This window comes from Macaca fascicularis, chromosome 11 (assembly GCF_037993035.2).
Source record: "Macaca fascicularis isolate 582-1 chromosome 11, T2T-MFA8v1.1".
In the NCBI taxonomy this organism is placed as follows: domain Eukaryota; kingdom Metazoa; phylum Chordata; class Mammalia; order Primates; family Cercopithecidae; genus Macaca; species Macaca fascicularis.
Window position 1 is genome coordinate 5,892,980 of NC_088385.1, and position 23,362 is coordinate 5,916,341.

General features: G+C 47.5%; 1 protein-coding gene across 2 annotated transcripts; it reads left to right on the forward strand.

Moving 5' to 3' along the window:
• Positions 1–1,929: 1,929 nt before the first annotated feature.
• LOC102127238 (uncharacterized) lies at positions 1,930–12,405 on the forward strand. 2 transcript variants are annotated; one of them, XR_012419885.1, is made up of 7 exons: positions 3,302–4,991; positions 5,707–5,888; positions 8,491–8,571; positions 9,331–9,530; positions 10,616–10,721; positions 11,207–11,334; positions 11,906–12,405. XR_012419885.1 is itself a non-coding variant. In XM_065523596.2 (6 exons), the coding sequence occupies exons 1-3, from the start codon at positions 5,715–5,717 to the stop codon at positions 9,397–9,399; spliced, it is 324 nt and encodes a 107-aa protein (XP_065379668.1). In that variant the 5' UTR covers positions 1,930–5,714; the 3' UTR covers positions 9,400–9,530; positions 10,616–10,721; positions 11,207–11,334; positions 11,906–12,405. The 2 variants fall into 2 exon arrangements, 1 of the variants encoding a protein (XP_065379668.1); XM_065523596.2 differs by having other exon boundaries at positions 1,930–5,888.
• Positions 12,406–23,362: the final 10,957 nt, after the last annotated feature.

Here is a 23,362-nt window from a genome sequence, read left to right on the forward strand (position 1 = left end):
GAGAGGAGAAGGCTGCCAGTGGCCACAGGGGTGCAGCCTGTCCTCTGCATGGTCCCCACGATGCATCAAGAGCTGGGAGCATCTCGGGGCAAAATAAGAAATGAGGCCAGGACTGAGCTCTTTGTTTGCCAATTTTGACCTGCAAAGCCTGGGGCTGCTCCCCCTAGCACAGAGGAAGGACGGCCTGAAGGACTGTGGGGACATGCGTCATGTCAGGTTTCCTTGGGTTCAGGGAGCAGCTCGGCTGACTGGCAGATGAGATACCTTGAAGCATATTGGGGTATCCTATTAATAAAACATCTCTCCCCATCACACACCATTGCACAGCTCCCCCTGCTCCCTCAACTCCTCTACCAAAGAGAGCATCTTTCCTTTGCTGGTAATACTGGGTTTTTGCTCCCCTCCCTCCTCAATCGCAGTAGCGGCTGTACAGTACTGCTCCTTCGTTTCCTGTTAGGCCTGATCTTCCTCTAGTTCTCATTCCTGCCGCTTTTCTTTCTTTTTCTTTTCTTTTCTTTTTATTTTTATTTTATTTTTACTTTTTTTTGAGACCGAGTCTCGCTCTGTCACCCAGGCTAGAGTGCAGTGGCCTGATCTCAGCTCACTGCAAGCTCCGCCTCCCAGGTTCAGGCCATTCTCCTGCCTCAGCCTCCTGAGTAGCTGGGACTACAGGCGCCTGCCACCTCACCTGGCTGGTTTTTTTTTTTTTTTTTTTTTTTTTTTTTTTGTATTTTTAGTAGAGACTGGGTTTCACCGTGTTAGCCAGGATGGTCTCGATCTGCTGATCTTGTGATTCGCCCGTCTCGGCCTCCCAAAGTGCTGGGATTACAGGCTTGAGCCACCGCACCAGGCCGATTTTTTTTTTATTATTATACTTTAAGTTCTAGGGTACACGTGCACAACGTGCAGGTTTGTTACATATGTATACATGTGCCATGTTGCTGTGCTGCACCCATTAACTCATCATTTACATTAGGTGTATCTCCTAATGCTATCCCTCCCCGATACCCCCTCCCCACAATAGGACCCAGTGTGTGATGTTCAAAGAAAGGGAGAACACGAGCAAGAAAAGTAGACAGAAGTGGGCGTAACTGGGGCAAGTAGAACTGATCAAGGTAAATAGAGACATAAATAGAGAAAGTAAGTTGAAGGACATTGTGTTAACACACACAGGAATGTGTACGCACACACACACTTGCACATACACATTTCATCTTGTCTTCCGGACGATGACATTCAGGAATAAGCTCTTCAGTTTGGGAAATAGCTGCCCAGGGTTGTGACTGAGAAATGTGTTTCAGCTTAAAGAGACTAGAGTAACATGTGGTTAAGGGACTCCTGCGAAATGAGCAGTACCAAGTGTGCAATGACTGTGCGCAAAGGCAGGTTTTAGAGGCTGTGTAACAGGGCGGGTGGTCTGTGCTTTAACCCGGCTTCACTCCTTTAACTGGTTGTGACTCTGCATAAGTCATTTAATCCACAGCAAAAGATAGATGCTTGAAAACTGCTTTAATACATGCGTATTTATTTATGTTGACAACCTCTGCATGTCACTCAGTAAAAATTTCCAGGCTACTTCCAATAATAATGAAACAGAAGGATAAACTAAATTATGTCAGAGGAACATAATATGTAAAAAATATAATAAAATTAAAGATGAGATTAGCACCTGAAAATCTCTCTATTATGACTCGAAAGCCTACTAATTTGGCTCTGAGAGGTAGGGCCCTTCCTAATTTTGACAGTGAGAAATATATTGTCCGCGGTCCTGATATAAAGGACCTGTGGGGGCAGAGGGCAGTACCCTGGATAACGCCCCTCCAGTGGAGAAAGGAAAGATCCCATTATGACCGCTACGTCCCTCTCGGAAGATGGCAGAGGAGGCCAGCACTCCTGCCAGTACACGACAAAGTGTCACAGCCCAAATTATCCAGCTTCATCTTCACTATCTATACCAGTCATGTTCAATGACTTATAAAAAGCAGTGGTACTCTTCTAGTCCAATTAAATCTTGCACAAGCACACAGAAAGCAGGGCGCTGGGTCATTGTTTCAGAGGGGGAACGGCTGGCCATTTTCTTAGGGCTTCTCTTTCCCCACGCAGAGACTGGTGAGGCCTGATGAGGCACCTTTGCTCGGAATCTCAAACGTCTGAAAATCCCTTGTCCGATCTAGGCGAAAGGATGGACATCAGAAAGGAAGGAGGGAGGGAGGGAAGAAATAGAGGAATGAAGGGAGGCAGGAAAGAATGTTGGTTTTTACTGCGACTTGCGCAGGATTCTTGTGGAAGCCAGTAGGGAAGTTGTTTTGAATCGGATAAATTGGGGCTTCCTCTTCTTGTTCATCGAGACCACTCTTTTGGCTCTTTTCATTCCAATAAAAAAACCACGATACACTAAGAGACTGAAGAGACAGTACAATGCACTTTTAAGTGTCTGGGCTCCAAACCAAACTGTCTGGGTTTGAATCCTGGCCCTGCTACTTATTGCTGTGATACTGGATAAGTTACTTAACTTCTCTGTGCCTGTTTTCCCATCTGCAGAAATAGGTGCTAATAGTACCTACCTCATGGGATTGTTGCGAGGAGAAAATGTGTTAGCATGCGTACGGTGTTTAGAATGGTGTTTGGCACACGGTCTGGGAATAAATGTCAGCTGTCATTATGTTGTGGGTATATAGATACACTACTCCTTGCAATGTCAGTTTTTGCCCACACAATTGCCAGCCCTCTGCCCTCAGGTGAGCCAGCCTGTCTCATCTCAGGGCCTCACGATGGCTTAGCTCACCCAGCAGTGGGAGCAGATGACTGAGCTGCAGCCCGGGTTCTGTGAGCGTGGTGGGCTGAGGAGGGAAAGGAATGAGGTTTGGAGTCCTTTTGTTGTTTTGCTTGGGTCAGAAGGAATCTATGGCAGCATGCAGTCATGATCTTATTTTACAGCTGCAGGATGTTGGTAGACAAACTTCTCCCTAATCTATCTGATCTATAAGCCCAAAGGGCCTATAATAGGAGGCGGTCGCAGGGGGTCAGTGGCCTTCTCCTTCCCAGCAGCTATGTGAGGTGGCTGAGCTCAGAGAAAGAGCACTTGGCTGTGGTGCAACTGGCCTAAAATTCACAGCCCCATTCTCTTGATCTGAGCTGCTTCCGGGGAATAAGGTGGCACCCAGCGTCTCAGGTGCTATATAGGGTACTTCCCAAGAGTTTCCCATATCGGTTGTAAGGTGCTGTCTGCACATGAGGGATGGTATTATGAAGACACAGGGGAGAGTTACCAGCAGAGTGACGGCCAAAGCTTTGAGCTAGATAGTTTTCATTTTCCTGACACATCACCCTAGGGTTTTCCCGACGTTTCCATCAATTTGTGAAGTGCAGTGAGTGGTCATGTCCCACAGGGAGTTTACCATTTACTCTGGAAGACCAAACTTACGGGCTACACTCTGGGTACAGACCGTGCTAGTCCTGTGGGGAGTTGGGAAAGAGGACTGGGAGGCTTTGTGGCTGAGGAGGGGCTTCAGGGCAGCAAGGATGATGGCTGGGTTTGAACAGTCAGTGGAGAAGGAAGTGTGGAAAAGCCAGAGAAGTAGACATGGATGTGTGCATGTCAGAGAGGGCAGGGAGACCGGGTTCATGGAGGTGGCAGAGGCAGCGCATTGATCTCTGCTTCTGACAGAAGATCAGAGGGGATATCCGGGGGGTGGTCTGGCTACAGTACGGGCAGCCTTGAAGCCCTAGTGGAATAATTTCAACTGGATTCTATGGAAAATTAGATATGACAGTGTAGGAGAGCTTATCTTCTAACTGAAACCAGCTGGGAATTTTTCCCGATAGAGTCAAGGGCAGGGCAGAGCGAGGGCCTTTGGTAGCATGTGCAAATGTACACGCGTGTAGCTAGTGTGTGTGGCCCACCATGCTTCTAACCTACCTTTACCTCTTCTAGTTCTTCAGATCTCTTAACCCTGTTGTCTGTGAGCATGGACAATCCGGGGCTTACACAGACAAGACCACAGTGTGCCGTCTTGTCAGAAGGAGAAACTGGGGCACTCTATTCTAAAGAGGCTGGTTCTAGGACTTCTTACTCCACTGTGGAGTAAGACCGAGAGTCTTACTGCCAGGCCCCTTCCTTCAGGGATCTGGCTTCTAAAGTTAGTTCTTTTCCTTTATCTCATAAAGAGGGAAAGGATGTGCCTAAGATAGGTTATTTGGACGAATGGCCATTGTAACTGCCTCCTATCAACACAGGTGGATAGAGGCAGGTGTGGGGAAGAGGGCTGCCTGGATCTGGGGTTCTCAATCCCCCATACTCCTTGGCCTGTTGTTGAGGGGGAGCTAGAGGAGGGGTGCAGACTTAGCAGATTAAGAAAGATAAACGCTTACTCCTTAACAGTAGGAAAGAGGGATGGAAGAGGAAGATCGAAATCTGAGGCACGAGGAGTGGCCTATCCTGGTGGAGGCAGGAGAGACACGTGTCCTCTACATGCCCATCCAAGTCTCTGATAGGGTGGTCCTTGCTCTGAAGGAAGAGTGTGGGCCACAGGCCATGGGGAGGCTCTGAGGTTGTGGGTGCTCCCTGATCCCCTCTCCAGAGCTGCTACCATTGTCTTTGCCCTTGGAGTGCTCTCCTCCCACCCCCACTGCCTCTTGTTCTGTTTCTCCCTTGGGCCATGAGAATGGCAGGGAGCCCAGCCAGGGCCTGGACGGCGGCCTCAGCTCCCTGTTCTCAATAACGGTGTGTGTATGCATGTGTGCATGTGTGCGTGTGTATGTGTGAGTGCCTGTGTGTGTGTGCGCATGTGTGTAGAGGCTGGGGTTGGGGTCAACAACAGATCACAGCACAGGAGTAGAGAGCTTCTGGGAGGATGGGGTCACCCATGGGTCACGCCCTGCACCCTGGAGCCCAGAGGACCCTTCGCTCAAACCCACCGCCAGCTGACAACACGGGAGCAGCCAGAGCCACTTTCTTCGCTGCCCAGAGGAGCCTGGGAGAAGCCGGAGGTGTAAGTCAAGCTGTAGAGGACTGGGTGAGGCTGAGCCCCGTGAGAAGTGGGAGGAGCCAGGGATGCTTAGGAGGGGCAGGCACCGTGCAGCGAGAGAGGAGGGAAAGGGGAAGCGTTCGGGCCTCTCTGCCCCTCTGTCCCCCTCTTGCTGCATAGTAGCTGCATCCATGTCTCTTGCACTCTGCAATCTGGAAGCCACCGCCAGAGCTGAAAATCCCAAGTAGAGCAGCAAAAGGTATGAGGAGTAGCACAAAGTTAATGGCCAATGGAGGCTCCCCAAAGTGCTTGGTAGGTGGTGGTCCAGTGTCCAAAGGCAGGAGTGCTGGGGTAACCCCATAGCTGGGGGTCATATGGGAGAGACTGAGGAACTTTAGTTTGTGGACTCTCAGTCAACCGTGTTGCTGAGGAGGGGAAGGGGAAGTAGATGAGGCGGTTGTCTGGACAAGACCCAAATCCTGCTTCTACATACTGGTGCTCACAATGGCCAGTGCCCTGGAAAAGCTCGGGAATAAATACACCTGGGCCTTAGAAAGCAGAGGGGGAGGATAATGCCATCCAGTGGGAGCGTTCATTTGTTTCCTCAGCCAGCCTCTGTGTCAGGCTTTCTGGGAACAAGGGCTGGATGAACAAGGCCTTGGGAGTTCCTGTGGGGAGGGACTGGGGGTGAATGGGCAGTGTGGCTGGGCCGGCGGTCACTTCTCCTCTGCTTATCCAGGCTTGAGGATGGATTCCTGGCTCCTGGTGCATTGCCACTCCCTGCCACCCTCCTCCATGTCTTCTATCTTCTCCTGGTGGCGCCAGGCCTTGCTTCATGTCCCAACAGGAGCCTCTGGGGCTGGCACAGCACTCGCTGCCTACAACCTGGGCCTGGTGGTTCTCCTAGGGTGCCTCTGGGAGGTAAGGCTGGTGGGCGGGGGTTCCTGGAGAGTTCTAGGATCTTTTTTGGAGGGGTGACCAAGGGATAAATAGAAGCATAATATTCCTACGTAGAAAATTGAAAAGCCTTCTTGATGGGGTCACACGCAGGAGCTGGGATTCTGTGCCCTCTTTGGCTGCTCAATCCTTGTTACAAACTTCCACCCTTCATTTCCTTACATGAGAGAGCACAGGTCATGGCAAACCAGAGTGGAATTCCTTATCCCTCCCACCTCATGTGGATCCCCCATCTCCCGTTTCTACCCGGGCTCTGTTCATCTCTGCCTGGTTTTCTGATCCCCAAATCTGGTATTCCTTCCAAACCTTGCAAACAGCCATTCAGCAGGTGTATATCCAATATATGCTTCATACCAGGCTGTGCTGTGGCCTGCAGCATCCCTGTTGGATAAGGCCTCCCTGCCCTCCCGAGGCTCACAGTCTAGAGTGGAGACAGGTGTAGGCACAGGCGGTTGCAATGCAGTGTGTGTTGGGTGGGCAACAGAGAGGATGCATCATGCACCAGGGGCAGGGAGGGTGGGGCAGAAACCCAGTGTCTGGGCCAGGGGTTAGGATGTCAGGAAAAGCTTTTCAGAGGTGGTAATGATCATCACAGATGTGTTCCCATGCCGAGTACAGGAGAGGCATTGGTGCAGGCGCTTTATGAGGATCTGCTCATCTAATCCTCATGATAGCACTGTTTCAGACGCAGAGGGGTTAAGTAGCTTAGCAGGTGGCAAGGCACAGAGGCAGAGTGCAAACCAGGCACCCTGACTGCACCGCTTACAGCCTCCTCCTCCATCTCTTCTGCCTTTTGGTGAGCTAGCGGGGAGGAGATGGAAGAAGCAGGTCCGGACAGCCACACCTCTTCCAACTCCTCTTCGTCTCTTCCTTTCTCAGCTACCATAAGCATAGGGAGGGTGGTGCCATGGCCTGCTGGGAGCCTCTGATGCTTCCCATCCCGCAGAGGCTGAGGCTAAACCCCTTCATGGGCACACGAAGCCCTCTGGAGTCCTCTCTGGCCCTGTCTTCCTCTCCACCTCGTCTCCCTCTACAGGCTCTCAGCAGCCCTGCACACCACCCTCATCCAGCACAGGCCTGCTCGCCAGCCCACACAGCCGTGCTCAGCAAGTCCTCAGGCCTGGGCACATCACTGATTTTCTGCCAGTATTGCTCTTGTCCCCTAGTCTCCTGACAAATTCCTGCACATCCTTTAGATTCAGGTCAGTTGTCGCCTCACAGGAAGCCTTCCCTGACTCCTCTAAGGCCAGGTTATTTGTTTCCTTGCTTGGCCATTCCCAGCTCTTGGTACAGTCCTGGACTCTCTGAGATGGGCTGGAGCCACTCCACCCACGGGTGAGCACCAGGTGTGGGTCTCCCCGCAACTTCATGTTCAGTGACTTTGTGTGAAATAACTTGAAGTCCCTCCACCATGGTGGGAGTATTTACACCACAGGAATTGGCAAACCGTGCAGACACCTCCCCCACGTTAGGAGCCTATTAAGGATATACTGACCCCCCACCCACTGTGGTCTTTCTCCAGCTGTGTCACCACTTTCATATGTGCCTTTCTTCCCTCCCAAACAGCAAGTGCTTCAAAGGCAGGAACCCTGTCTTATTTATCTGTTTAAAGACAGACCCAGCATACTATCTGGTAGCACATGAGGGCTACCAATAACTCATGAGACGTGAGGCACGCCCTAGAGAATTTGTCATTTAATTATGGCAACTAGGCACTCTCCTGCCACCCCAATCCCTTGAAAACTCTGCCACGCTCACAGTCAGCTTCCTGCTCAGAAACCTCAGTAGGTCCTTTTGCATATGTGGCCAGAATGCCAAGTCCCCCAAGGTAGAGATTTCTATCTGTTTGGTTTTATCAACGTGATCCAGTGCTCAGAACAGCGCCCAGCATGGAGAAGTGCTTAGTACCATTCAACACGTTATTGTCAAATAAATCAATACATGATAAAATTCAGGCTTCTTACAACAGCCTTCAAGACCCTTTATTCACAATTCGGTCTCTCCAATTCTGTGGCCTGCTTCTCCTTTGGTCAGAGCCTCCACACCAGTCCCGCTAATCTCCTAGTTAGGCCCCCAGGTCCAGGTACCACATACACTTGTCCCGGCATGAAACTCCCACTCCCTCTCCTCTGTCTGCCCAAAGCCTCCTCATTCTTTGATCCGACTCCTGGAGCACCTGCTACTTCCTACTCTTCCTCTAGCACCAACCTGAAAGGTTAGAATTTTTTTCCACATCCTCAGCCAGGCTTTGAGCTCCTTGGGGCAGGGCAGACGTGTGGACCGCCTTGGTGTCCTCAGCACCTATCTCAGGCTTTCATGCATAGTAGGCACCCAGGGTGGCGTTGTAGCCTATATTTGCCCACATTAAAAAATTAGAGACCAGCAAGATGCGTACAAGTTGCGCCTCTGATCTCACCACCCCATGGAGTTTATTAGCAGTTGTTCACCAAGTGTCAGCAGAGGTTGCATTGGGGTGGTGGTGTTCAGGAGCCCGAGCCAGTCGGGGTTCACCATGGTGGGAACAGGCTTTGTGACTCGGTCTTTTCCTCTTTCTTCTTCCTCTCAGGTCATGGCCACCCCGCTGCTGGCTAACTGCAGCTACTTCTGCCAGCCAGTGGACTACAGATGGAGTGAGCATGGAATGAGGGTATGGCAGGGAGCAGGAAGCAAGCCTGGAGAGGGTTAGGAGGGACAACTTCATAACAATCAGAGGTCAAGGAGGTATCACCTGAGCCTTTTGATGAGAGACAGAGGACTGGCTGGTTACGTGCAGGCTTTAGAGTCAGATAACCTCGGACCTCGGTTTGAATCTCAGCTCTGCCAGTTACTTGCTGTGCGACACGGTGGCACACCTAACTCTTCTAGGACTCAATTTTCTTATTTATAAAATTGAGATAATAACACCTATTTGATAAAGGGAAATGATTGAAAGAAGATGGAATCAGATAATATATGATAGACATATATGGAAATGTTTAGCACAGGGGCCAGCACACACTGAGTGGTAGCTAAGTGGTAGTGATTTCATCACTGTTAGCTGTTCTCTGTTTCAACTAGAAGCAGAACAAAAGGCTTCCTGTAACAGAAGACTCCAGCTGAAACCTGTCACCAGGTAGCTGAGGCTTGTCACCAGGTGATATGGATGTTGAGTCATTGGATGTTGGTGATGGGCTCAAGTCCTGTGACTCAAAGTATGATCCTTGGGCCGGCAGCATCAGCATCATCTGGGAGCTAGTTGGAAATGCAGAATCTGTACTCCACCCCAGGCACACTGATGAAGAATCTTCTTTCAACAAACAAGATGCCCACATGCTCATTAGATTCCAGGGTTCTGGGCTGGGGCACATTTGGGGAGTCCTTCTGTGGTCACGCCAATAGCTTCTCCCCTTTTTGCCTGTGCGAACAGGCATCTTTCTGCAGACAGGTAGGCACTGTGGAATCAGCGGTGCATAGAACAGTGAGGATTTGGGGCTGAACTCAGCCCAGGTGGGACAAGCTGTGGCATCAGCCGGACTGCAATCTGATGGAACTTCCCCGTCCTGCCCAGCAGATGGCGAGCGTGTGCTGCTGGTGCCTCTTTCCAAAGGCCGTTGAATTGCTTGACAGGTAAGATCCCGGATACATGGGCTCCTGTATATCCGTCAGCCAAATCTGGGGCGGTGTCTGACTCTCCCAGCAAGAATGCTCTCTGGGTTTGCCCAGGCAGCCATGCCAGAGACTAATTTCAGAGTAAAGCCTTGGTCCAGTACCTGGCTGAGGGAGGACGCCCAGCCACTGAGGTAGTGTCCCCCTCCACTGGCTCCCATGGTCCCTGCTTTCTATCTGCAGAAGTAGGAGTAAGCATTTGCTCCATGAGTAGCCAGGTTCCAGGTACAATTAAAATGGAAAATTAAACAAACTTTAAAACTGACATGATATAGCAAGGGTCATCAGACAACAAAAGCCATCCTTCCATGTTAATGAGAAGAAACCTTGCTGGTGAGGCCAGGGGGCTTGTGGGATTAAGCAGGGTGGGGCAAGAGCATAATGTTGGTGTGGTTGGTGATGAAAAGAGGGGGCTCTTTCTTCTCAGTCTCTTGCCAAAATGAGCTGAGCAGAGATCACGTGGGAATGTGTGGTGTGGGTGTCTGGATCTTGGGCTGACGGTTCAACACCTGAATTCTTACCCCGGTGCCCTGGGCGGGGGCAAGGATCAGACATTGGAAAGAACCCAGTCTCTGAAGCCAGACTGTTCTGATCCCAGTTTGGCCACCTATAAGTTGCGTGCCTTTGGGCAAGTTACTTAGCCTTTCTGTGCCTTTTTTATCCTGAAAAATGGAAGTAGTAGAAGTATAAACTGCATACAATTATGTGGTATTTCAGTGATTATTTTATACACACAAAGTAGAATAGTGTTCTCTTCCCTCCTCTTCCCACCACACATCCCTGCCCAGCATCTAGAAGACCACCTGAAGCTTTCACACTATGAGACCTTAGATCCTGCGAGGGTTTGAATTTCAAAGGCCTCAATTAAAGCACACGGTAGGTCATAGATTGGTGTTTGACTATTGTTATTTCCCTTTAGTTTTAGTCGCTTCTTCAGTAAAACAGGTAGAATTAGCCCGTCCCACTCTAAGGGGTAGTTGAGGCCCCGAGAGAAGTCTAGAGGAAGGAGACCTCCAGAGATGACTCCATCTCTTCCTCCTCTCCAGGTGTTCTTTATTTTATGAATGAAGCCAGAGCAGCCCACCTTCCTGCATCTCTACCACCATGCCCTCTGATGGGTGGGCTGGAGTCAAATACGTAGCAGGCAGCCAGGTAAGTGATGCATGCTGTGGACAGCCCTGCCCCAGGCCCTTGTAAGGCAGGTCTGCTGGGCTGAGTCCCAGCTCAGGAGACCTGCATCCCTGGAATATTATGGCTGGTCTCTAACTTTTCCCTTCCCTGAGGCCATGAGACCAGACCTCTGCTCCCATTTGTCCGTGTGGCTCCTTAGAGCTCCTGGGCTACCCATCTCTGGGATGGGGAGGTGGCTGCTGGGAGATGCTCATCATAGCCATCAGCCCACAGAACACAAAGGGAGTAGAAATATTCTCATTTAGCATCTCAATAACTCCAGCCCTCCATCATCACGACTTCAGATGGCTCATGCCGGACCTCTGCAGGATAAGGTCTCTCCAGGGATTTTCTGTAGAGATTGCAGAGGTGCTCTCTGCAGCTTGAAGGATCAAAGAGAACTCCCACACCACAGCTAAGCCCAGCTCCACTTATTTTCCTTTATCTCCCCACACCCCACTCTGCAGCCTTCTTCATAGGGATGCTTAATTCTTTGATCCATGTCTTCATGTATCTGTATTATGGACTGGCCAGGTTGTGGACTCCTATGTGGCCCTACTTCTGGTGGAAACGATATCTTACCACCCTACAGCTGGTAAGGAGATCCTATTGGCTCCAGGGGCCTTGGCTGAACCCTTGGTTCTATTCTTGACTTGTCACTCTATACCAGTGACTTGGCATCTGCCCATAAACAAGCTCTCTCATCCTTAGATCTTCCTTAGCTTCCCAACTTGCAAGGACCTCAGTAGCCATCTTATGATCCCGGAACCAACCCTAACTCACTGGCACAGTGTGGGACTTTGAGCAAGTGGCTTCCATGCTCAGGTCTCAATGTCATTATCTATAAAATGAGGGCCTCGGCCAGATGACCGACCTCTAAACATTAATATCCTGTGAGTCTGTGATCACTGATTTCACCCTCCAGGTGCCTGATGTCTTGCAGTTTTGGGAACACCACTGCCCCCCAGATGGTGATGACAGCCTAAAGTGTCCCAGATGGGGCTCTGGATATACTGAGTTTATCATCAGGACCACCATGACATGGCTGGATGGGGGAATTGGGGCAACCAGGACCAGGAGAAGGGTCAAGAAGATTCTTGGGATCATGGGGTGGAAAGAACTGACTGCTCTCCCCTCTCTTTCTTCTCATGCTTTCTTTTGCCCAGGGTCAGTTTGTGGCCACTGCTGCCCCCTCTTGTTACAGTCTCCTCACCGAGTGCCCCTTCCCTGATGGGTTCAACACGTCTGTGCTCCTGTAAGCCCTCAGCTTCCTCATTCTCTTCCTCAACTTCTACCACCAGACACACCTGAGGGGCAAGCAAGACAGGCTGAAGTAAGGGCAGGACCCAGGGACTGAAACCAGCACAGCGTCCCCACAGAGAACTGGGTGGAAGGCAGCGTGGCTTCCACTTACTGGTGCCAAGCAGATTCCTCTGGGTTTCCATTGTATCCTCTGAAGCAAGGAGGAGGATTGTCTTCTGTCCAGATCTCAGGATCAAAGAAATAGGTCCAACTTCCTGTGCTCACTTCAGTTAGAGCACTTCCCATGTGACTTTGTAGCTTTGTGTGCATCTCCTTCCCCTGCTAGACCTGAACCCCCCACTGGAGGGACTGTCTTATTCTCCATGTTCCCCACACCTGGAATTTTAATAAACATCTCAACAAACATGTGTGTTTGGATCCTTGGATCCCATGACTGCACTCATAACCTTGGTGAAGAAGAGGGCTGGGAGTAGGAAAGAGGTCAAGGTTGGCTTGATCTCTAATCTTATAGTGGGAAATTGTGATGGAGAATATTCAAGAGTGGGTGTGGGTCTGTTGGATTTCAGGTGTGGCTGTGTAAATAGCCCTGCATATATTTTTGTCTGTTCACAACTGCCTGTGTGTGTATTTGTAGAGTTGTGTGATTCTGTGTATGTGCATGGGGAGTGGCAGAGGGCCAGGTGCACATGTCTGAATACTTGTTTTCATATATAATGCATGTTTCCATTTGGGTTTCTCTCCATTTGTGTTGTTTGCCTGTCTCTTCTGTAAGTCTCTGAAAGTCCCACATTGGCAAATAAAAGCCACTGGGATCAATAATTCTCCTGTCCTGATGGAAGACATGGAAGCCCACTGAGAAATCTCTGAATACATGTTGCCCAAGAGCTTCCAAAAATAAATAGGACAAAAGAAGAAATGGGGCACATCCATCTTCTTCACAGGGAGGGAAACTGAGGACCAGCAAAGGGCTCCTATCTTATGACTACGATACTATGGCAGAAGCAAATATTGGGTGAGCTGTTCAAACCCAGAATAGGATGGGTTTCTCGAAAGCAGTTTGCCTAGGAGCTGTCTCTATGCCTCCAGTATGATGATTTTTCTCCTTTATAATTGCTCTTCAGCTGTTTTTGATCACTAGGTAAGTTCTTATTTTGCCATGCCTAACAGTCAAGAACATTAAAGAATTGTTGAAGGTTATGCAGTGCTATTTGGGGACTGTGTCTCCATCTGGCCTTTTAGTTAATCAACCCAAGGCCAGGCAAGGCTACATCCTGTGGACAGAATACTCAGAGAAAATTCCCTCTAACTTACGCAGGATGTGAGCACATTCCACACACTTTTCCATGCACTGGTTGAGTGCCTTTGGGCGGGGGGTGGGGGGGTCGGTGCTTATTTTAAGGCAAACTTTTATATATTTTTTAAACACAGGAATAAGGTTTGTTCATTTGCTTAGCAGCCAAGGTAAGGGAAAAATTAGTTACTTCACAGTTTAGCACTAATATTTGCCCAGTTCTCTGTGGCTGCCTCTGCCTGATAAAGCAGCACAAAGGGAAATGGTACGTTCCAGGTCACGTCTGAATGGAATGAGACTTTCGCCATGGAGAGCCTGTGTTAGGCAGAGTCCCAGAGAGAGTTTGGGGGAAATTCTCAATGGACTGAAGGCCCTTCATTTTTCTATCCTGTACTACTATGTAACAACTCCACCTCTGATATAAGAGTGCGTTGTAAGTATTCTTCATCAGCGTAGGCTGATTGTATGAATATTATAAACCAAAGTTGTTTATATTTAGCAAAAATACCAAAATTCTTAACTAACATTGTAGACGTTCATCTCTATGAACTGTTTAAGATAATGACAAGGAAAGGTGGTGGTAGACATTTCAGTTTATAACATAGCAGGGCTGGGCTGCTGCTCAGAGACAAGGAGGCCCACAGTACTGGGTGGGAAGGTCCCAGAGACAGAAGTAGGGGCAGCCCCCCACCCCCTGTCTCCCATGCACATCCAACAACTGATGGTTTGGGCTCCTGGCTATCACTTCATAAATCAGGGTACATCAAATTGAGAGATAAAAACCACCTCCCAGTGGCCTTCATTGTCCTCTTCCGGCTCAAAATTCTGTGGGGACCGCTCCTCCCCACCCACCCCCGTACATACTCCACTGTCTGCTCAGCTGACCACATGTCCCTCTTGGGGTCAGGCTGCTGCTGCAGCCTGACCAGTCCTCTTGGAGACAGGAATCAGAAGAAAAGATGATTTGATTTGCTCCTTTCCTACCCTCCCTTTCTTTTTTTCTTGCAGTTCTCTGTATACATGGAGGAACATCTTTCTAAAGAAGCAAGTGTTTGCTTTTTGTCCTCAGTCCCTGAGTACTCTTTGGGCAAAATGTTTGTTACAAAGGAAATGGGGAGCTTTAATGGGGCTTTTGAAATTCAAACCCTGCCAAACAGGATTTAAGGTCACCCAGTGTGAAAGCTTTAGGTGTTCTGTTAGATGCTGGACAGGGATATGTGGTGGGAAGAGGAGGGAATAGAACACCAAGAAATAAAAGACCCTGGTCTCAAGAATCTTGTATTTTAGTGGGGGTAGGGTATATAAAAGCATCTGAATAAAATTAGGGAAGAGTGACTTAAATCAGCCATTCATAAGAGCCATTATAAAGTTAGAGACACACTCAAGAGGAAGGCAGTTCTGGATTCTCAGAATATCTGAGCTCAGAATCTACCTTTATCCTCTTCCTGGCTGTGGGAGGGATGCCGGGCAGTTCACACCATTTTTTTAGTGTGTTTTTCATGTATAGAATCAGGATAGGAGGTACATTTGGTCTAATAAATATACTTTGATGGAATAATAACACAGTCACTACAAACCCTTCTTGAAAATATTTAATAATTTAACAATACAATGCTAAATAAAAATGTAAGAAAATCTCTATTTTGAAAAGAATTATACATAAAATATAAACACAGAAATGTTCACTAGATGGTGAAATTATGGATGTTTTAAATTTTTTTGTATTTTCCTGTTTTCTACAACGCCTATTTTTTACTCATAAAAATTTAATGTTATAATGTGATGAGTCTAGGATTGTTATTCTTTTTTTCTGAGGATGATTGAAGTATTTATTTGATCTGCGAATCAGGTCTTCATTATTGACATGAATGCATACTTGACCCCACTGTTGACCTCTCATGCATTCAACACACAAATATTGGGGGTTTGCTGCCTTCTAGGCACGGAGCTGGGTCTTAGGGGTCCAGACACAAAGACCAGACTTGATTTTCATTGTAAGGACCATGTAAACGCTTACAAAGTAAAGCCTCTAGCCACATCCACTGCTCTAGGGAAAGTAAAAAAGCTAGTCTGGTCAGAGGGTGGGAGTGAAAGGATTTTGTACAAAAATGAAAAAAAAAAAAAAGTGAAAATGGGGCTGGTTGCTAATCTCCCTGAATCAGGTCTTCCTGTGGCAACCTCATTCTTGGACTTGACGTGAACTCCCAGAACATCCGAAGCATTGTGGCCAACTGTAAGTCTAAAACCCCTTCTTAAAAACCAATGAAATGTTACACATTTTAAACATTATGCACGTCTAAGAACTAAATTTTGCACAGACCATGAACTCATTCAGCGTTAATAGAGAGGTTTCTTGGAGTAAGAATCTAAGGGATGTTAAGGGAAAAAAAATTAATTGGTGATATGTGTTAAAGCAAGATAAGGAGGACTTTATTAAAGACCACTGTGAAAGGTATGGAGACCACCTCAAAGGGGTCTGGCTGTTGGGGAGAAAGATTGGGCTCAACTCTGAACATAGTATGGGCAAGTGGAAATATATAGCCAAGGAACAGGGTGGGGGTCAGTGGATGGAAAATTACTAAAAGGAACATCGAGGTAAGGGGCATCCTGGCTACACTGACCTCAAGGTCTCTTGCTGAAGATAGGCCAGGGTGAACATACATCACCAGGGACATTTGAACTGAGTGCCCCCATTTTTTTCCTAGGAAAAAGAGAATGAGTTATTATTATTTTTTATTATTTTCTCTTCTCTCTCCTTTCCCTGTTTCCTACCTAGCCCTTTAGGAATGCAAATATAACCTTTCACTTCCCCCTCACCAGACATTCCCTGCAGGGCAAGTTCTTCTAACTGTGTGCTCCCAGATAGATCTCTTCTCCAGAGCTGACAGCGGATTTGCAGGCCAAAGCATACCCGCCAGGGAACTGTCACCTCCAGCACGTGGCCTGGAACTTCCATCCTCTGGGAATTGCCTCAAGACTTTTGTCCACCGGAAGGGCATATCAAAAGCATGCCAGCTTGACTCCTTTTCCAACTTATTCCTGCCCAGGAAGGTATCGACTCAACTGTCTGGTGGATAAGACACCAAGCTTGCAGGAGGAACTCCTGCCCTCGCTCAGTTTCCCCCTTACCTTGTAAAAGTGTCTCCAGAGGTGAAGCAGCACATTTAAAGTCAAGGAGTTTTGTGCACCTTCCCCAAGCTCACTGCAGAATAAATTAACTATTTTTGTACCAAGCCTCACTCTTGTTTTTTGGATTCTGCATGTGGTGAGCAACCGACCTGCTTTTTGGTTACAACACAGTGGAGGATGAGGAACCTTATCAGAAATGAAGGGTGATCAGGTATGAAGAATGGGAGATTATTTGCTAAAACTAGACCTAGGAGTACACAGATGGACCTAGGAGAAGGTTCGAAGCCTGATTAAAGTTTGGCTAAGCAGAGACTCTTTGTCAGGGGAGACCAGTAATAGTCCTCACATCTATACCAACAGTACATTGATAGTTTTGAGTCATAGCTATCTTCGAACTACAGGTCTATCAAGTTTCAGATGACCTTAATATCTCATAACTCTTGTTTGAGAACTGAACAAAATGCCCTCCATCAATGAAGAGACTTGTCAAGAATTAATATAGTGACAGAGCTAGGGCTGGGACCTCGTCTTCTTGACACCCTATCTGGGGCTCTGTGTCCTAATGGACCGGGTCAAGATGAAAAGAATTTCTTCTTATAGGGCAATTCACACACCCTGGAACTGAATCCTAGCTTGTAATGTAACTCATCCTACTAAAAAAAATGATATTAGGCTTCTATATTCTGCTATCTACCACCATCCTGTGTCTTCGCCTCCCCTCCTTCTTTTACAAATAGAGTGCTTCTGTGGCAATCAAACTTACCATTCAGTCCTCTGGTTGCAAAATATCAAGATGGGATCAGAATGAGAAGAGGGGAAAAGAGAGAAGATGCAGAGGAAAGAAAGGTAAAAAACACACTGCTTTTAAAAGAGGAAGAGAAAACGGTACGTATGCATATTCAGATTCTCAAAGAGCCAAAAAGGAAACACAGGTGCATCTTTCAGAGCTCCAGCACCAGATCTGAAGACAGTAGCCTTCTAAAGACCATCCGGCAGTCTCCACAATTGCCTACGGTCACATTTCTGTAACTCATTCCTCAATATCGGTACCTCCTGGCCCTTCTGCTCCACCGTTAGCTGGTTTCTACAACTGGTCACAAGGTCACAGATGATGTTTATAACTTTCTCCTCCCCTCTGTTGTGAATTCTGATGCCTTTTAGGGCCTGCCTCAGATAGCAAGGATTCTTAGCCTAGTGTAGAAATACATTTCCTACATGTTCCCTAAAAAAAATCACTGTTACACTTCAATTAGACACCTAAATGTGTGTGGCTAGTACCTCAGTATACACTATCCAGCCTCTGTCTTTGAAATGCCTTTGCAGGGATTGAATGTGGCACAAAATAGATGAAACAGTTATAAAAAGGTTACATTTTTATATTAGAGTTGAGAACGTTGCGGCTTGTGAATATGTGAACTCACTGTAAGGGGTTCATCTAGGTTTTTAAACAATTGCTGTGGCGGCTTTGTAACGTGTCAAGTGGGCCAGCCTGAAATATGTTTCCCAGAATTCCTTTCCCTGCATGTTCCAAGTTAGAGTGGGGAATAAGAGACATTTTTTGCTTGAAATTTGAAGGAAAAAAGTGAAGCAGCAGCTGCGTTATTTTTCACTGTCAGAAGGTGGGGCAGGTGCTTCTGCAACTCAGGTACATTGTCACTCATTTGTGACTCATGCCCTAGGGCTGGTAGCAGGTGGGTCTGCACATGTTCTGCTTTTCCCTGACTCCTTCGCCAGCTTCTCTGACTCCCAGACCAGGTATACGTTTTAGCTCCAGGGCACAGGGAATCACCTTCCCCTTTAGGACAAGCGCATCATCAAGGCTGGAGGCAGTGAGGACACAGATACGGGCTCCATTCTGCCCTGAGGGGCCCAGCTTGTCTTTGCCTTCTCCCACGTTATTGATGCCTTCCCTGGGGCCCCGGTGTTCCAGCATCCGACAGAAAGACAGTAGCCTTGTAGATACTCTCAACCAGCATGATTGCATAGGGTCAAGTCCCTGTAACTGATTATTTACTACGCATACCTCTTAGAGGTTCTGCGTTTCTGTTTGCACCCTGACCAATACAGCCTCCTTGCAACATACGCAAGCTTCAAAGAGTCATTGGAAACCTGGAGTAAGAAATGGGGACAAGACCACTGCAGTTCAGCCCGGGCAACAAGAATGAGACCTCATCTCTTAAGAAATAATAATAATAACGAGCTGGGCATGGTGGCTCATGCCTGTAATCCCAGCACTTTGGAGGCCGAGGCAGGTGGATCACAAGGTCAGGAGATCGAGATCATCCTGGCTAACATGGTGAAACCTCGTCTGTACTAAAAATACAAAAAATTAGCTGGGCGTCATGGCATACGCCTGTAGTCCCAGCTACTTGGGAAGCTGAGGCAAGAGAATCGCTTGAACCGGGAGGTTTCTGTGATCCGAGATGGTGCCACTGCACTCCTGCCTGGGTGACTCTGTTTCAAAAAAAAAAGGAAAGCTGTCCTGAGGCAGTATGTGTACCTGCATGAAAACTGGAGTGGAGAGAGTAGCTGACAAAGGTTACGTGGCCTTCCTGAGTTTTCCTACTCGGCAGATGGACAATGATAAGAATAATGGTAACAGAGCCAACTGTGACTGGGGTTTGTGGGGTCCCAGTTACTTTTCACGTATCATCAATCTGGGTGATAACCTGGAGGGTTAGATGCCATCTTCTCCTCTTACAAATGAGAGATGTGAGGCTCAGAGAAGTTACAGGACTTGCTCTAGGTAACACAGAGCATAAATAGGGTCACGGGATTCAAATCCAGATTTTTCCACTCCAAAGCTTGCAATCTTTCCCTCTGCCTGACTGCATAGCCCCTACAGTTTCCTAACTCACAGGAAATTCCTGCGTCCTTTGGTTGACTCTATTTATAGTCTTTCTAAAGAGGAATGTGTTGGGCCCTCTTCCTGGCATGAAATCTATCTTTAAAATTTCATTTATTAATAAACACATAGGGCCTGTTGTGTGCCAGACACTGGTCTGAGCAGTTTACAAATATTAACTAATTCAATGTTTACAGCAACTCTGTTATATTACTACTGTTAATATAGTAGTAATAGGATTACTGCCATTTTACAGAGAAGGAAATGAAGGGACAGGGAAGCTAAGTGTTTTGCCCAAGGTCACACAGTCAGAAAGTTTGGCAGAGTCAGATTTCACACCCATCACCATGTACTGCTGCCCTTTCCTTCAGAGATTCGGACTTCTCATCCTAGCCTGTCTCCTCCTTCCTGCGAATGCCGAGACGATGATGGGCTCAGGGGCTCAGAGTTCCCCCAAAGGAAGGCCCTGGGAGATCCTGAATCTTTATAAATGTCCATAATGAGGCGAAAGCTGGCATGGGCCAGCTGCGGCTTCTGGTGACTATCAGTTCTGTCTCAAAAAGCAAACCCTTCTTTATTTCCAGTGTTTCTAAAGTGCTAATGGCCTCCACAAAGGCTCCTTCCTTTGAGATTGAAAATCAAACCTCTGATGTTCCACACCTGAGTCTTGGTGGCCTTAACTTTCCTCTCAACAGCTTCCTTCTCACCTCACTCCTTCCGATCTCAACAAGACTGCACAGATCTGAGACAGAAGCCAGGGGGCAGCAGGTGGAGCTGTCTTGGTTGGCTGAGGAGCCGATAGGCTACTCCCCCATCAGAAGTCACATAGACGATCAGATCTGAAACCTCTGCCTCTTGAAGTCACTTGGGTTTGACAAGATGTAAAGCATTCCACCTTTTAGAGATTCTTATGTATGAACAAGCAATGTCATGGGAACTCTTCAGGACTATCAGCCATTCATACCTTGTCATTGGCTTTTCTCCAAATGGCCTTGAATAGTACTTGATGTAAGTAAGGCCAGGGTGGGAAAAGGGTATGGAGAGTTAGCAGAGGACCCCAGTAAAAAACATCCTCTGCTGTACAGTTCTTCAGAGGAGACGCCCCAATAATGGCATAGCAGTGACCAGCAGCCACCAGGGCTCCGCCGTTTACTACTCAAGACACCTTCGAGAATTCGTTTACCTGCATTAGTCAGTTTCCATATCTACACACTAGAATTAACAGTAACAGCTACTCCTTCGGGCTGTTTTGAGGATGCGGCATTGTGGGGTATGTGAAAGATATAGTTCAAGGTTGGGCATTTAACATCAGCTCAAGAAATGTTAACTATTATGATGACAGAATAGGCCCCAGTTTAAATGCGGTTTATTTTACACGAACCCTATTGTAACCATGAGCTCAATGTTGTATTTCTCATTTTATAGGTTAAAACATTAGACAGGCTAAATTAGTTGCTCAAACCACGTAGGTAGTGGTCAGAGGTGTACAGTGGGACTCAACCATCGTTTTCTGCCTCCCGATGTAGTGCTTATTACACTGCCCAGAGAGGATGTTAGCAGCCAGGCCCTCCTCAGCTCAGCCCAAACATAAACAGACACACACACACACACACACACACACACACACACACACACAAAAACACACACAGTGCAGTTTTGCTTTATTCCTGGGCCCTAGGAAAGCAGCCTTCACCACTTGGTAACTGGTTTTCAGTGTTATCCAGTTTAGTAGAGTAATACCAGGGAGCTGAGAGTCACCACGTCCTTCACAAAGTCAGCCGTGGGGGCATTTGCCAGTCATTTCTTTGTCGGCAAAGACAAAAGCTTTGAGGCTCAGTTGAAAAATGCAATGCGTGGTGGCCAAGCCTCAGCTGAGAGTGTGAGAGTCCTTATCACGATCTTCAATATCATATTCCCACAATTGGCATTGGTCCGCTACAGATAAGGAAGTTATTTCCCAAGATTAGTAAAAAAAAAAAAAAAAAAAAAAAAAAAAAAAAAAAGAAAAGAAAGACGGTGGGAGGGTGGGAGGGTGGGGGTTTCAGCGTTGGGCTGGGGAGGAACTAGGAAGATGGCAGACATTAAAATAGCAGCAAATGAACACCGTGTGCTTTCAGACACGCTGCAAGATTGGTAATTCTGCTGAGATAATTGCCCTTCCCCAGATTACTGTCTTTATCAGGGAAAGAAATGATTGCTATGTGTGAGAAATCACACTGCCTCTTGCTCCATGAGAAGTGGCGGTGATTAATGAGAGACCAGGCTTTCAATTTGCAAATATCCCGTGCATGCACCGGACCTCAGGAGTAGAAAGACAGCTTCCAGAGAATAAGGAAACACGATAAACTCTTCCTTCACAGACCGGGAGACAGGCACCCTGTGGCATGACTCAGTCTTCCGTATCACCTTTCATCTTCCTGGAAGTCTGGATTTAAATTTTTATGACTTGATACTATTGGCTGCTTGGGGGCTTTTACTCAGCATCAGAGAGTTTGCCTGCTGGTAAGACCACTGGACTCCACAGATCTGGGTGTTAAGCTAGGGTCTTAGGTTGTTCAGCCTCTGTTGTTTCTCAAGAGCCATCTCCAGGCCAGGCACGGTGGCTCAAGCCTGTAATCCCAGCACTTTGGGAGGCCGAGACGGGCGGATCACGAGGTCAGGAGATCGAGACCATCCTGGCTAACACAGTGAAACCCCGTCTCTACTAAAAATACAAAAACTTAGCCGGGCGAGGTGGCAGTCCCAGCTACTCGGGAGGCTGAGGCAGGAGAATGGCGTGAACCCGGGAGGCGGAGCTTGCAGTGAGCTGAGATCCGGCCACTGCACTCCAGCCTGGGTGACAGAGCGAGACTCCGTCTCAAAAAAAAAAAAAAAAAAAAAAAAAAAAAAGAGCCATCTCCAAATGTTTGCAGACAGTAAAATCTGATGATTTGACTAGCTGATCTCTTAGGTCTCTTTTGTCTCTGGAAGTCGCATCCTATGAGTCTCCCTGCACACTTAGGAGGGACAAAAAACAGTGTAGTAGCAGAATAAGGGTCCTCCAAAGATGTCCACATCCTGATGCCTGGAACATGTGGACATATTACCACATGGCAGAAGGGATTTGGCAGATGTAATTAAAATAAGGATCTTAAAATGGAAATTATCTTGAACTATACAGGTAGAACCAATGTAATCACAAGAGTTCTTAAAAGTGGGAAGAGGGAGGCTGGAGACTCAGAGAAGGAGAGGTGACAAAGGAAGCAGAGATCAGAGTGATACAGTCACTGGCTTTGATGATGGAGGAGGGGGCCATAAGCCAAGGAATATGGGTGACCTCTGGAAGCTGGAAAAGGTAAAGACACAGATTCTCCCCTGAAGTCTCCCAAAGGAACCAGCCCTGCTGACACCTTGAATTTAGCCCAGAGAGACCTGTTTTGGATTTACGACCTCCAGAATAGCAAGATAAAAATTTCGTGTTGTTTTAAGCTACTAAGTTTGTGGCAGTTTGTTACAGCAGCAATTAGAAAACTGACATTACCAGGAAGGCCTGGACCAGATGATGAGGGTCTCTTACTCTGACACCTACCACTTAGGGTATCTGCCTTGCTGAGGCTAAGACCCAGGGAAACAGTTTGCCTCACTTTCCACTAAGCTAGAAGATCATGGCCACATTATCATGTGAACAAAGATAGAGGCCACTAATTACCCCAATGGTCACTATAGACAATTATGCAGATAATCTGGGGACTGTGCATGTACTTGTCAGCTGCCAAATTGCACAGACTAACTAACTAGCATTAACAATACTAAGTATAATAATTGAGTACTTATATTCCATCACAGCTTTAATACTTAGAGCAATTACAAGAGGTGGGTACTATTAGTGCCCATTTTACAGATAGAGAAACTGAGTCGTAGAGAGGCTGAGTGTCACATGAGTAAGGCATATTGCTGGAACTCTGGCTAGGTCTACCCCAGTCCAGATCCCAAGCTCTTACGTAAGAGAATTTATCTCCCAGCCCCAGAATTCCTTATGCACCATGGCATCCAGTGAAAGAATCAGCCCTGTAGAGCAGGTGTTCTGAAACTTTGACAGGCATCAAAATCACCCAG

Coding starts and splice junctions, on each gene's coding strand:
- LOC102127238 (XM_065523596.2), top strand. CDS start 5,715: ATGGATTCCTGGCTCCTGGTGCATTGCCACTCCCTGCCACCCTCCTCC. Junction 5,889..8,490: donor TCCTAGGGTGCCTCTGGGAG/GTAAGGCTGGTG, acceptor TCTTCCTCTCAG/GTCATGGCCACCCCGCTGCT. Junction 8,572..9,330: donor GGAGTGAGCATGGAATGAGG/GTATGGCAGGGA, acceptor CTGTGCGAACAG/GCATCTTTCTGCAGACAGGT.